This window comes from Curcuma longa, chromosome 16 (genome assembly GCF_044706935.1).
Source record: "Curcuma longa cultivar G26 ecotype Majalengka, Jawa Barat chromosome 16, ITB_CL_G26_1.1, whole genome shotgun sequence".
Classification (NCBI taxonomy): Eukaryota; Viridiplantae; Streptophyta; class Magnoliopsida; order Zingiberales; family Zingiberaceae; genus Curcuma; species Curcuma longa.
Window position 1 is genome coordinate 9,078,327 of NC_133876.1, and position 13,559 is coordinate 9,091,885.

The 13,559-nt window shown below is 35.3% G+C and overlaps 2 protein-coding genes across 2 annotated transcripts; one reads left to right on the top strand and one right to left on the bottom strand.

The window, feature by feature from the left end:
• Window positions 1–871: 871 nt before the first annotated feature.
• Window positions 872–9,536, top strand: LOC141847907 (phosphoinositide phosphatase SAC8). The gene is made up of 18 exons (XM_074736015.1): window positions 872–1,074; window positions 1,233–1,324; window positions 1,497–1,554; window positions 2,062–2,118; window positions 2,208–2,241; window positions 2,497–2,577; window positions 2,736–2,842; window positions 3,237–3,323; window positions 3,429–3,506; window positions 5,718–5,782; window positions 6,577–6,675; window positions 6,806–6,905; window positions 7,559–7,667; window positions 7,756–7,828; window positions 7,926–8,019; window positions 8,480–8,566; window positions 8,949–9,015; window positions 9,286–9,536. The coding sequence occupies exons 1-18, from the start codon at window positions 1,024–1,026 to the stop codon at window positions 9,414–9,416; spliced, it is 1,470 nt and encodes a 489-aa protein (XP_074592116.1). The 5' UTR covers window positions 872–1,023; the 3' UTR covers window positions 9,417–9,536.
• A 1,052-nt stretch (window positions 9,537–10,588) lies between these two features.
• On the bottom strand, window positions 10,589–13,470 carry LOC141847346 (large ribosomal subunit protein uL13y-like). The gene is made up of 4 exons (XM_074735373.1): window positions 13,145–13,470; window positions 12,932–13,048; window positions 12,761–12,848; window positions 10,589–10,870 (listed from the first exon to the last, which is right to left on the bottom strand). Exons 1-4 carry the CDS (start codon window positions 13,414–13,416, stop codon window positions 10,727–10,729), a joined length of 621 nt encoding a protein of 206 aa, XP_074591474.1. The 5' UTR covers window positions 13,417–13,470; the 3' UTR covers window positions 10,589–10,726.
• Window positions 13,471–13,559: the final 89 nt, after the last annotated feature.

Here is a 13,559-nt window from a genome sequence, read left to right on the forward strand (position 1 = left end):
TTGAAGGTTAGGTGATTCTTTGCATGTGTCTCTGTGATAGTTTTCTACTTGCTATCTCCTACAGCACTACTTATTTCTCTGCTTCCAAGAGATTACAACCTGATGTTGGCTGAAGGATGTCTTCTCCCACTTCTTCACTTCCTTAATGTTTTCTACTCGAGAACTCCAGTGAGAGAAGAGGGACAGGTTGGTAGACAAGATCGACAACTTCTAAGGCTTAAAGGTGAGGGCTGCATCTTGATGGATGGAGGCAATGCTGGGATCAGCTGCTCTATGACTTTTTCTGGAGGTGATGGGCCTGTGGCAACTCTGTGTACAAGAGAGAGGATCGGAGGTTGCTGTAAAGGAAGAGGGAAGGAGGAGCTTTGTCATGTACCAAAGGAGGAGATATCAATGGAGATGTTGAGCACATACAGAAATCTGTTACCTCAACAACAAGGTAGCATGTGAGGGAGAAGTGAACATGTGCTGTGGATCATAATAAAAAACAGGAGCAGGGTAATTGAGAACAGAAGGTAGATGGGTGAGAGAGATTCACAAGGGAGAGAGGGATGAAAGGAGTGCAAAGTAAGGTGAGGTTCTCTGCTGCCAACTTGAGAGGTATAGAGTTGTATTGTGTTGATGAGAACTATTACAGGTGTATATAAGACACTTAAATAACATCTAATAACACAATACCCTATGAGAGACCACAATCATATATTCTAACACACTTACTCTAAAAACTCATTAACAGAATCAGTGAAGCTTTTCTTCAAACTTCCTATACTTTTCAGGTCTGTGCATAAAGAGGATACTTGAATACTTGGATAGGAATCCCACAACAGTCACCAGTAGAAATTTAGATTTAAGTGCTGGAGATATATGATTGTCTCATTTTTCCTTCTTTTTGTAACTTCTTTTCCTTATCCATCCTTTTCTCTTGAGCTGGATGATTTTGATCCAGGAACATATGTGCTTCTTATTACTTCCCGGAAAGAAGTTGGAAGTTATCTCGGTTTCCCTGTGTTCAATGTGACATCAATGAGAGTTTTACTCTGCAACAAGGCTTTAAAGCATTCAACTTCTCAAGAAGTATGATCTATATGTTCCATTCTAGACATTATTATATCTTTGTTAATCTTCTTTTATCTAATTCTTAGACAAAGGGGAGGAAAGGATCACAGTTTTACTATTCATTTATCCTTTGAGCTACTTTTTACACTTCTTAATGTGTTCTCACTTATGTCCAGAGAAAAGATGAGGCTTACTTTATGTCTCTTCTCAGAATCATAGAATCAACTCCGGGCTTATATTATTCATATGAAGCAGATTTGACACTGAAGTAAGTGCTGACCATGTTGCTTGCTTGAATTTTGTTCCAAGCCTTAATAACATTACATCAGATAAAAATTTTCCTATAATGGATTTTCTTGGTTGGTAATCCAACTGTGGTGATACAGTGAATCACACTTAGATTTTACTGTGGTTAGCATGACTAATGACTGGTATTCTAGCTTGCAGAGGGTTTCCAAGTTGACTCAAGAAAGGATACACAAATCTCTATGGAAACAGGTCTAATATCATCCTTATTTGCATTTTTTTTCTATATTTCTGAATTTTATTCCATCTTTGTATTATGTCTAAATTGTATTTCCAAAACAGTTGCACTTGTATGCTATCTTTGTCTAAATTGTACTTTGATAAAAATACATAATGTTTTCCTTTTTGCTTATATGACATTGTTAATTGCTGATGTATAAGCCAACAGAAGGCTAGCCCTTTGATCAAAGAAAAAAAAGTCAGTTATATAAAAACTGTCAATCTTCAGATGGGATAAATAAATTTCCCAGTGAATCAGAATCATGATTGAGGTTCTGAACAGCAATTGCTTATCACCAGATATTGTCCTGTAAAAGTATATATATTTCTTCACATTCTCTTGGAAGTTTGTTCTGTTTACTGTTTAATCATGTAATTGTAATGAGAATAGATATAAAGTCTTAATGTTTTATTTCTTCTCCAGCAATTTTAGTCTTGGCTCTTTTGATAGTGAAACCATTTTTCTGTTTCTTTTTTCAGGCTGATCCACGCTTTTTATGGAATCGTAATTTGATGGAGGAGCTTATTGAGAATAAGGTTGCAAATGTTTTATTTGAAGTTATTTGGATTAACCATGTATGTTGTCTACAGTACTTAATTACTTATATACATCTGTTCTTTTGCAGCTTGATGTTTTTACCATTCCTGTGATACAAGGAAGTATCCTTAAATTTGTAGCGCATTTTGTTGATGAAAGTGTTCACAGTCATTTTGTCAACATGATGCTACTCTCTTGACATTTTAACTCTATTCTTCTACTTCAATGCTAAATGTCATTAAGTTTTTTGGGTTACTTGATTTTTTATTTTTATTTTTTGCAATTATATAAATTTCTTTTAGTTATTTATAAGTTAAGAAAGCTATTTTTTGTCAGTATTTAAAGATTGTTGAGGAGTTCTCTTAACATTGAGTCAGGCTTTAAGTCAGTACAGTTCACCTTTAAAGATTCACCTGCCAGAGTTTTATTGATCTCAAGAAGGTGCAACCGTCGTCTAGGTAAGATGAAAACACACCACTGGCGTGTATATTAGTATCTCATTTGTTTGGTTTTCTTGAAAGGAAAAAAAATGAAGATTTGGTTAACATAAATATGTAATTTATCTCCTCAGGTAATGTTTTATCTAATATTGTATGTATTCTCATTATGGAAACAGGAACTAGGATGTGGAGGAGAGGAGCAAATTTGGAAGGTGCAGCTGCTAATTTTATTGAGACTGAACAAATTCTAGAGTTCGAAGGGTTTAGGTCTTCATTTTTACAGGTGATCTATTCATGCATTGGCTTCTATCTGTCATGGAAGAAAGATCAATACTTTAGACGATGAGTTTAACTGAAATGATTTCATCCAATGAAGAAGCTTTTTCTTTTAATCAAATTCCACATGAGAGAGAAGCAACTACTTAGATTAGTGTGGCTTATTAAAAGCTTTATTGTTTGGTAAACAATATACTTGGGACTCTATGTGGTCTTTCATGCATTTTTTTGTGGTAAATTTCATTTGCATCTAGAGTTTACTCTTTTTGTCTATGTTAATACCTCAATTATGCTCTTAGTTCAGGTACCTATGTAAGTGTTCTAATGTCTCCACTTCAAATGTTGCATTGGGCTTTCCTAACTTTTTTTTCCCCATTCATGTGTTATTATCTGGCTTTTAGATTCGGGGTTCCATTCCACTTCTATGGGAGCAAATAGTAGACTTAAGCTACAAACCACAGCTCAATATAATTAACCATGATGAAACGGTATGAAGGTTGTGCTGATGCTTTCCTGGTTATGCATATATTTTTATTGATTTTTCTCCTTGTCAAAGAATGGCCTTCTGTGAATCTAAAATCAGTTTCTTGTAGCCGAAGGTTGTAGAGCGTCATTTTCATGATCTTGTACAAAGATATGGGGAGACGATAGCTGTTGACTTAACTGATAAAGTGAGTTCTGGTTTGCATTTTTTATCTACAGCACGAGTACAGCACCCATTTTTTGTTATATGGATTTTTAATTAAACAGGCATTTTACTGGAACACACTTTATGATTTTTATCAAAACACATTCCAATAACAAACCAAACTGATTCAAACAGGCCAATTTTGAGTTAAAACCGTGTCGCAAGTTGAAATAAGCTTGTGAACCATTCTATTGCAATTAGAAAATCAACTTGCATGGGCGCTCATCTATATTTATACACCAGTGGATGTGAGAGACTCCAAATGAACGTTTTAGTGCAAAGAAACTCAAATACACTGCTTTTGAGTGATTTAATGCTGCAAGTTAATTTCCAAATCAGCTAGCAGACCATTATGTGGCAATCAGTAACACACATGCTGATTTTAATTAAATCATGGTATAAACAAATCAGCTTGTGGGAAATTGGTGAGAATAAGTCTTGGAGGGATTTAAAAAATTGAAAGGTAAAACAAGAAGAAAAAAAAGTGAGATGTGCTTTGGCAAAAAAAAATTCCCTTATTTTGATGTGTTTTGGTAAAATTAATTACAATGGGTTTGTTCAGATAAACTTCCCTAATTAAATTAAAATTTATTCTTATTTCTATGAATTATATATGTTAAAACTGTCCACTTGTGATGCTCTGTTAGTCTTGTGCTGGTGATTGAGGTGGGCTGATGGTTATGATGTGGATGGCTTGATATTTGGAGTTCTGGTACTTTGATGATGTGGTTTTATATGATTGTGAAGAACTCAATGGTAAACAAGTTCTGCGCTTTCAAGATATGACAGTTCAATCTTTTTGCCCTGAATAAATACCACTTAATTCAGTTAGATAAGTGTAAGCACCATCTAAGTGACAAGTGTGCTTGCTAATTCAATTTATCAAGAATAGGATACTATATTGCAGATTTAGAGTGTTCAATCATAACAAATGCTAATTAACCACAAATAGATATTGGTAGGAGTAAAATAAAATAAGGACAACATGTTTATGACCCTAAACTTCAGGTTCATAACCTAGTTTAACTTTGCTTGTCTTATGCGACCAGGCTATTATAAGGCCTATAGAAGAGAGCCTCTCTCATTATTTTATTCTTATTAATCAAGAATACAATATTTCCCATTTTGGCATTTATTTTGTTCTATTGTGTGTGGTAACTGATTGAGACACAATCTGTGAGATCAATGACTGAGACACTCAGTCTTAGTGCTATATGAAGCAGTGTTAGAGGCCAATTTCATCTGGATCACTTTCCTCTCATTCTGGTGCATCTTCATCACTTGTTTCATCCCTTCCATCTGCCCTCCACTTTTGTGATCCACCAGCACACAAGGTTGCTACTGTTCATCTTTTGTTTCCCATCTTCTCCACTCACTTTTCAAATCTCCCTATCACAAATGAAAGCCACTAAAAGAAATTAGACGGAGGGCTTCCTCACCTAATTATACAATTTGAGATATGGTGCAACATAAGTTTTGGGTCTAATGTTGTCTTAATTGTAAAAAATTGCAAGAGCCTTTTGTGAACAGGTCCAGAGGAATTCAAGACCCAACACAACACAAATAGTAAAATTGCAATGGTGAATAAGGTGGAAACTTTTCATTGACCTGACTTAGATCTGGGTTCATGAAAAAATTTTCATAGATGAATATGTTGAAATATATTTCACAATGCCGTCAGATTGGTTAAAATTCTGGATCCTTTTCTCAGCTTATGTTTGAATTTGCATGTTACTGATAATCTCCATTATATCTTCATCCAATTTGAAGATGTCAGATGCTCTTTCTATTGTTTATTAAGAGTTTCTGGAAATGTGAATCTCTTGCAGAGACATTTTCATGTTCTAACTTTGTTGTTAATGAACATGTTAAACTGGCATGGTTAATCAGGGTTTGTTAATCAACATATAACATCATGTTGAATTTGATAGGAGTTCACTTTTGCAGGGTAGAATGAACCTTAAAATTCCTAAATTATTTTTTTCCCTTCTTTATATGTATTTTTTATCTATACTCTTCTTGGTTATATGCACTTGCTGTTTGAGAAAACTGGACTCTCCTATTTGAATAAGGTTGCAAAATAAATTCAGATAAGCAATTGAGTTGTTGACTTAGGGAAAATTTTCCAATTATAATTGTAAATGGTGTTTTTGTGTTGTTTGGTTTGTCCCTCTAATTTTACTTGATTTTGAAGGAAGGTGAAGAAGGTCAGCTTAGTGAAGCATTTTCGGCTGCGATACAAAATCTTCCATATGTTAGGTATTGGCTAAAATTTCTGTTGGTTTACAGTGTCAATGACTAATGATTTAATCAATAAAACTTATCGTTAATCTTCCATTAATATTAGGTATTGACTACATTTCTTTTGGTTAATAATGTCAATTTCTAATGAGTTTCAAGCAACATCCTCATTGACAGTTGACACTGATTAACCAATAATTTATGTCATTATTAGGGACGGTTGCCAATGTATTATGCATTCACAGAAAAATGATGTTTCTTAAGAATCACTGATGGGAGTTGATAAATGCTGCAAATTTGATTGACAAGCCATGAGCTTAAGGGTAACCAAACCAAAAAAAAAAACTATAAAATGGATGGATAGCAGAATGAACTTTCTCTATTTGTTGGACTGATCCAATTTCACATTTATGCAGTTGAAAGGATTATACTGATAGTATAAAGAACCATAATTATGAAAAGCCAATGAGCAAATTTGGCACTGCTTCTTGTATTGTATTGTGAAAACCATAAGCTATTAGGTTACTTTCTAGGAGTTAAATAGGGGATCTGTGCACCCAATTGGAGGCAAATGGCCAATATTTTCAGAGGATAGATATGATGCATTTGAATTCAGAAGCATCAAATAAGATTAATTCTGAAAGTTCATGTTGTATTGACTTTTTTAGTCTATATTTAAATTCAGGTTTTATTACATTTCTTGGCTGAAGTGTCTTAGTCTATGACTTAGTAGTAATGAAAGTTACTATTAGATGTTTTATGGGCATCCTGTCTCAGAGTTTCTCATCCATTCCTTTTTCCTCATTTTGCAGATATGTACCTTTTGATTTCCATCATGCATGTGCCAAAGGAAATTTTGATAACTTACACCTTCTTTACAATCAAATCAAAGATCAAGTGGAAAGCCAAGGGTAATTGAACAAATAATCATTTTGTTAATGTAATTTCATTGTCAATATACTCTTTTATTCATCTTCCTGAATGTCAACTGCTATTATTGCAAATAATTCTTCTTACTGCATCATTGTGCCAGCTGAGCAGATATTTTCTGATGAAAATTGATGGACAAATACTTCTGGAGCAGAAGGGGATTGTCAGGTCTAATTGCATAGATTGCCTGGATCGCACAAATGTTACTCAGGTTTGCAAGTGAAACTCTAGTTTCAAGTTTCTTATTTTGATACAAAAACCTAGTAAATTTTGAGTTGTGACCACCACCATGGTCTTTGATACATTATCATCTTTGCAGTAGGTCATGCCTTTGATCCTGCTATTCTTGTCCAATTTATTGATTTCCCTTCCTAGTGGTTTTGATCTTTTTTTCCTTAGGCTCATTCGTGGTTAAAACTTAAAAAAGTATTGTAATTTACACCGTAATACAAGTAACGAAAGAGTGTGGGTGCTATTCTCTATTGTCTGATTTCATTTGGCATCTCCCATGGTTGATGCAAAGCCATGGATGTCGGTTCGAATTCTGGATGAAGAAGGTTGAGAGTTGGTTGCAGCAGACCTAGATACTCAACATCAAAATGTGCTTAAACCCTTGAATTTGAATCTTAACCTTAATTGTAACTCAATAGAGGGAAAAAAATCTTGTAGCTGATCTGAATAATAAGACAAACACGGTTAGATAATGATGATGATCAGTTGTGGTTGACCAGTTCATAGTCAATCATCATTTTTCTTTCTTTGTCAAGTTCAAGATGGCAGCAACTGGAAAAGTTCTTTTCTGTCATCCTTTTAACATTTTCACAAAAAAAGAGAAAATTCTTATAATCCCATTCCTCTTTGCAGAGTTATCTGGCACGGAAATCATTGAGCTTACAACTGCAGCAGCTGGGAGCATTTTCAGCGAGTGAATGTATATCCACACATAGTGACATCTATGAAATGTTTAGGATCTGTAAGGAATCATTCTAAAATACACTGTGTATCTACTTTTCTGTTCTACTTCCCAGAAAGTGATTTTCTTATATCATCACTTTTGCTAGTATGGGCTGAACATGGTGATGAGATAAGCTTGGGATATACTGGTACACATGCCCTAAAAGGTGATCTAGTGCGGTAAGTTCATGAGTTTACAACTTTCATTTATCATATTTTCCATCTATTTGATGCATCGCAAATGCCTAAATCTCATCTTCCGGTTTCATACATACAGATACGGCAGGCAGACTTTAGGTGGAATGATAAAGGATGGAATAAGTGCTCTCACTCGATATTATTTGAATAATTTTCACGATGGGATTCGACAAGTACGTGATTACTTGACCTAAAGAGTAATAGTTGCACTTTTTTCAAGTACTAGTGCATTTTTTTTTGCATTAAATGTACATCTTTAGTATTTTAATCTTTTCATTTTAAGCCTAAAAAAAGGGAAAAATCATGAGGGAATTCTCTGCAGTTTATATCCTTTAGTGTTCAATTTTCATTTCCCTTCTATCGTTTATATCCTTTTCAAAATGCCTATGGAGTTTCAAAATACCCCTGTTGCTTGACAGAAAGTGATGTGGCACACACATGTGGCATACCCACTGCATCATTATTCTGTCAGAGGAATTAATAGTGTGAATGGTTAGGGGGTGGATCTGAAAAGTTTAAAACTTCAGTGCGGATTTCGACTATTTTAAAACTTCAAGAGGTTTTTGAAAACGGGGGTCCTAATTAGTATTTAACAAGATTCTTTGATATGGCTTTTATGATGTTTCCTCACAGGATGCATTGGATCTCATTACTGGTCATTATACGCTTAGCAGAAGTGGTTCCGGTCCGTTTCAGGTCAATGGGATTGACACTCTACCAGTAAGCCATTATATTAGTTTTAATTGTTTCATTCTTGAGGAAATTTTATTTTACCTTAACCTTCTTTTTTAAAATTCCCCTTTAACTTTAAGATCATGTAGATATTCCCCACATTTTACAAACTTTTGTCATTTTATCCCTTAACTACTAGTATCATTGTTTTACAACGGAATGATTACTTGGTGGACTGTTGAAACGATGTCATGTTGTGTTTGCCATGTCATTGTTTCGTCAAATTAGAGTGACAATGTAGTGATTAGGAGTAAAATGACAAGAGTCTGAGTACTACAAGTAACATTTTAAAAAAAAAACCAAACTATTTAGTTTCTTAATGCCTTTCTGTTTATAGCTCAAGCTTGCTTTGTTATTTATCCATATGCAGTATCTTCCTGTAGCCTCAGCTCTCATCATGGGTGGTCTGACGATGACAAGCTTCACACTACATCAAGGTCTCATATTTTGTCCTTTTTAGTCATGAAATTATTTCATCAAATAACTAGATAATTGATGTTTATGTAAATTGCAACCAAAGATGATATTAGTGTCAATGGATTTCAGTTTCGTCAAGTTATATGATGAAATAACTAGTTGATAAAATGAGGGCAATTTGACAGAATCCTTGATGAGACTTCAAATAAGCGGTCCAAACTTGGATTTTTCTTGAATCATTTTTATTTGGTTTCTCGGATCCTGTTTTATTATAACTTGCGTGTATTCAGCTGTAGGACGCAACACAAACCCTTTGGTTTCATCGGTGTTCTGGGCCGGCTTGACTGCTGGAGTAATGGCGCTTGTTAAGGCTAATGGTAAGCAGTTCTGCTCCAGGCCACGCTTGTGTGGCCTCATGTAATATTTATTATTCTTTTGAGATTTATCCAATGCTACTTATTTGTAACACATGAAATTCGAGTTCAGTTAGCCATTTTTAATCGTAATCGAGGATGATTTCATCATCATGTAATGTTGATCAATATGCACTGTTTGTTCTTTTGAATATGTTTACAATAATTAACATTCGCAATCTGGTTTACATAGGAGGAGAGGAGAAGAGAGGAAAAGGGAGAAATTTTTTTATAGTTTCTTGCTTATTTGTCTGTCGCTTAAGGCTGTCTACTACATTTGATTGTCTAGCCCAACACTCTGCACCCGAGGGTATCTTCTCTGTAGCAAATCTATGGCTAGACATGTTGTAATAGACTGGAAGAGGTGAATAGCATTATGCTAGACATAATGCCGTCCTTTTCTAAGCCTAATTATATTCACGGAGAGTGCTCTTTGGTCATTGCTCTTAGAGAGTTTTTTGCTTTTATGGTTCAATTATTTGGATGGAAGATAATATTTGATTACTTGTTTGTGAAAAAGAGTTTTTACGTTTTCTTCGTTATATATTTTGTTCAAATAACCAGACCTTTCCTTTGAAATTTCAAACTGAGTCAAACTCTAGGTAAACTGGGCCTTAAGCTTTGGTTAAAGCTCGATAAACTTTATAATATTATACTGGAACATAGATTTTTTAAACATGTACGTGGAAGTACTTTAAAACAGTAAATTGAATCGATCGAAGAGATTGACCTGGAATCTAATGTTTAACTGAATAGATTAAAAGCGCTTCCAAATTTCCGAGTTACACCTTAATACATGATGAAGATTCTCTGGCACTTGCGTGTTTGAGCTGTTTCATTTCAATTTTTTTAATATAAAAACGGATACATTTGCTATAATCTGGTAAAAGAAATTATTTCCTAATTGATAGAGCATTCTGGGCCCACAATTTAAAATTTTGGTTATTTCGTAAATTCACAAAAAAAAAAGACCACTTATCAAGCTGGTGCAAAACTTGATTTCAAAAATATTTAAGTTGTTATAGATCTGTTTATTTTGTTCCTTTGTAAATTCCAAAAAAAAATCATGCAAAACTTGAATTAAAAAATATTTAATGTTGCTATAAATCTGATAATTTCCTTATTTTATAAATTCCCAAAAGAAGGCCACAAATCCCACCTTATCCAACTGACGCAGAACTTGATTTCAAAAACATTTAATGTTGCATTGCAAAGTTATAGAAACACCCCATAACACTGGTCCGAATAAACAAAAATGGCAAACAAACTCCGAATTATCCAACTGAAGATAAATTAAGTGACGATGATCAAATACAACTCAGTACTTCAATGGAGCAAGGATGTTTAGCTGCGAACCAAGCTTCTCGTCGGTTGCCTTCTCTGCCTTGGCACGAAGCTTCTGAAGCTGCTTTCGCCTCTCATAAGACGCCTTGGCCCTTTCTTTCCTCTTCTCCTCTAATTCCTGTATAAAACATTACCAGGTTAATCAGTCATGCTGACGATTCAATTTTTAGAAAAAAGATAAAGGCAAACGGCATTTTCATAAAGACTTGGAATATAACAAGTTCTACCCCACAAAACTCCTTCCAAGCGACAATCACAATCAAGCAAGTTAGATTGAGATTACCTGGGAATCATAATCAAGCAACATGTTATCCAGGCACCTTCATAATGACTTGGAATACAATTTCTATCCCACATAACTCCTTCCAAGTGACAATCATAATCAAGAAAGTTAGATTGGGATTGCCTGTGGAAAAATGTCTCTTTCTGTGACATCCCAATTTACTCTCACAAGGTGGATTTTAAATTAATTAAATTTCTTTACAAATTTAGATGGGCGAGCTACTGTTGATTTAGACTTAAGCATTTATGATTAATGTTTGTGTCTAACCAATTAATGAGATGGTTCTCTCTATATATCAGAGCATACCTAATCCTAAGGATGGAGAGAGACTTGTCTGCACGACTGTGTAGTCAACATTCTGCAGATGTCACTGATTAAGGTTGATTCTAAGTTATAAATCAAATATTAACAGGGCAGATTGTTATACCCTGGTTCAATCCCACATGGTGAGTTGTGGACTACCAAAGAATCTTTTACAAACCTTATGTGAATGAGCTGCTATTACCTTAGCTAACTTGGGCTTAAGAATTCTGAATCAATGATTGGGCCTGACAAGTTGATGGATCAATTTTTATCAATTAAGTAGTTTGTGATACTTTAGGTCCCTCTCCTACCTTTTTGACTCTTGTAAGCCTAGGCTGCTTAAGAACAAGAAAGAATCAAGTAACTTCATGGCATGCTCTTCTCTAAAATATTAAATCCCGAACCAAACTGTCTCGTTAACCTTAAGATTTATCGAAGCATATGCAATCATTGCATAATTCTTTATGGTCCAGGAAATTCAGACATAGAATCCTCAATAAAAAAACACCATAAGTATAGACAATATTCTGGCTTGAAAATCTACCTTACAAGTTACAAGCAAAAATAGAAAATATAATTAACTATCATCAACATACATCCTAATGACAGAGAAAAAAAAATCATTGGACCAGTGATAAGGGAGCTTGCAACTTCTTAACATATTCCAAATATGACAGACAAATTAAACTAAAGCTTGGCTCAAGATATAAAGTAAAATTTCTTGCCTTATTTCAGAAAATACTTTCAATTGCATTGTTTAACCATATGAAGGCTTTCAGTGTAGAATTTAGGATGTCTGGTTGCTTAGGCAAAAAAGCAATATAGGCCTACAATCTTGGACAATCATAGATATAAATTCTTAAATTATGATAAAGCTCTTCAGATAATGTTTTTGAAACACATACCAATAGACTCTAGGTAAAGCTCTTCAGAAGACAAAATGAGCAAACAATCACATTGTATTGATGTGCAGACATAAAAAATCACCTTTGGTTTCTAATTTCTACTAGCATCAAATTATTAACACATGCAAAGAACAAACAAAAAAGTTCCAAACTACTGAGATAGCAAATGAAATATTTCGAATACTTGAACCTTCTTAACAAGCACTACATAAAGATAATTAAATCAATTAATCACGAAAAGAAAATATGCAAAACAAAGTTCCAATTGTATTCCAAGGTGTAAGGAATAGGCTGACAGGGTAAGACCAAAGCAATCACTAGTTGATGTAGTAGAAAAATAATTAGTAGATTTGATTATTATTGGCAATACAATCTAGGATAAAGTTTGAGGATGATGATGAGCAAAGTACTGATCACAATGGAGCTACTGGACGTTATTCATAGCAACTCTATAAAAATTATATAATAGGCGTTATGGATGAAACATTAATGTTAAAGACAGTGGTAAATTCCCAACCTTAATAGTGTCGTAGTGATTCCATCCAACCTCTGATGAGAGATGACCGAGCAAGCAATACCTATGTCCAGGTCGAAGCCTCAACACCCTGACAACAAAATCTACCATTTAATCTGCATATTGAGACACTTTATATATATTGCAGAAATTAGTCGACAAAGAACTGCTTACTTGAGCGCGTCCGGAACAACCTTTCTCTTCATCTTGTCGTATGGTGGCGGCACCCCTTCATAGGCCTTGAGCCTTGCTAGTGCAGCAGCACCACGCTTGGTTTTATGGGGAATCATCCTAAGACAAGAAAAGAGTATCGATCTCTTAAATCTCTGACCCGAAAAACAAAAAGAAAAGGCAAGACCAATCTGCGAAGTAAAGGTGATAAATTACCCGCGTATGGTACGCCAGAGGATCTTGGAAGGGGCGCGGAAGTGGATAGGGCCGTGGGACGGCTTGGTATTCATGCGCTTGCGGAGGAAACGGTGATACTTCATCTTCTGGCGGACTAGACCACCGGAGAGACAGATCTCCTCGCAGCGAACGACGACGACGCGCTGCCCGTTGAGAAGCTCCTTCGCCAGGATCGACGCCAGCCGACCCAGCATGTGGTGTCGGGCGTCGACCACCACCCGCCCCGTGCACAGGCCCGACCCAGACACCATATTCGCCTTCCTCGACGCTCACTTCGCCGTCGGCTGGACTTGCGAACGCTGTGTCGTGGGCGATCTCTCTCGTTTTATATGGATCGGGGGCTAGGGTTTTTTTCACGCCTCTTAACGGGGACGGATCGGGTTTGGTTCGGACT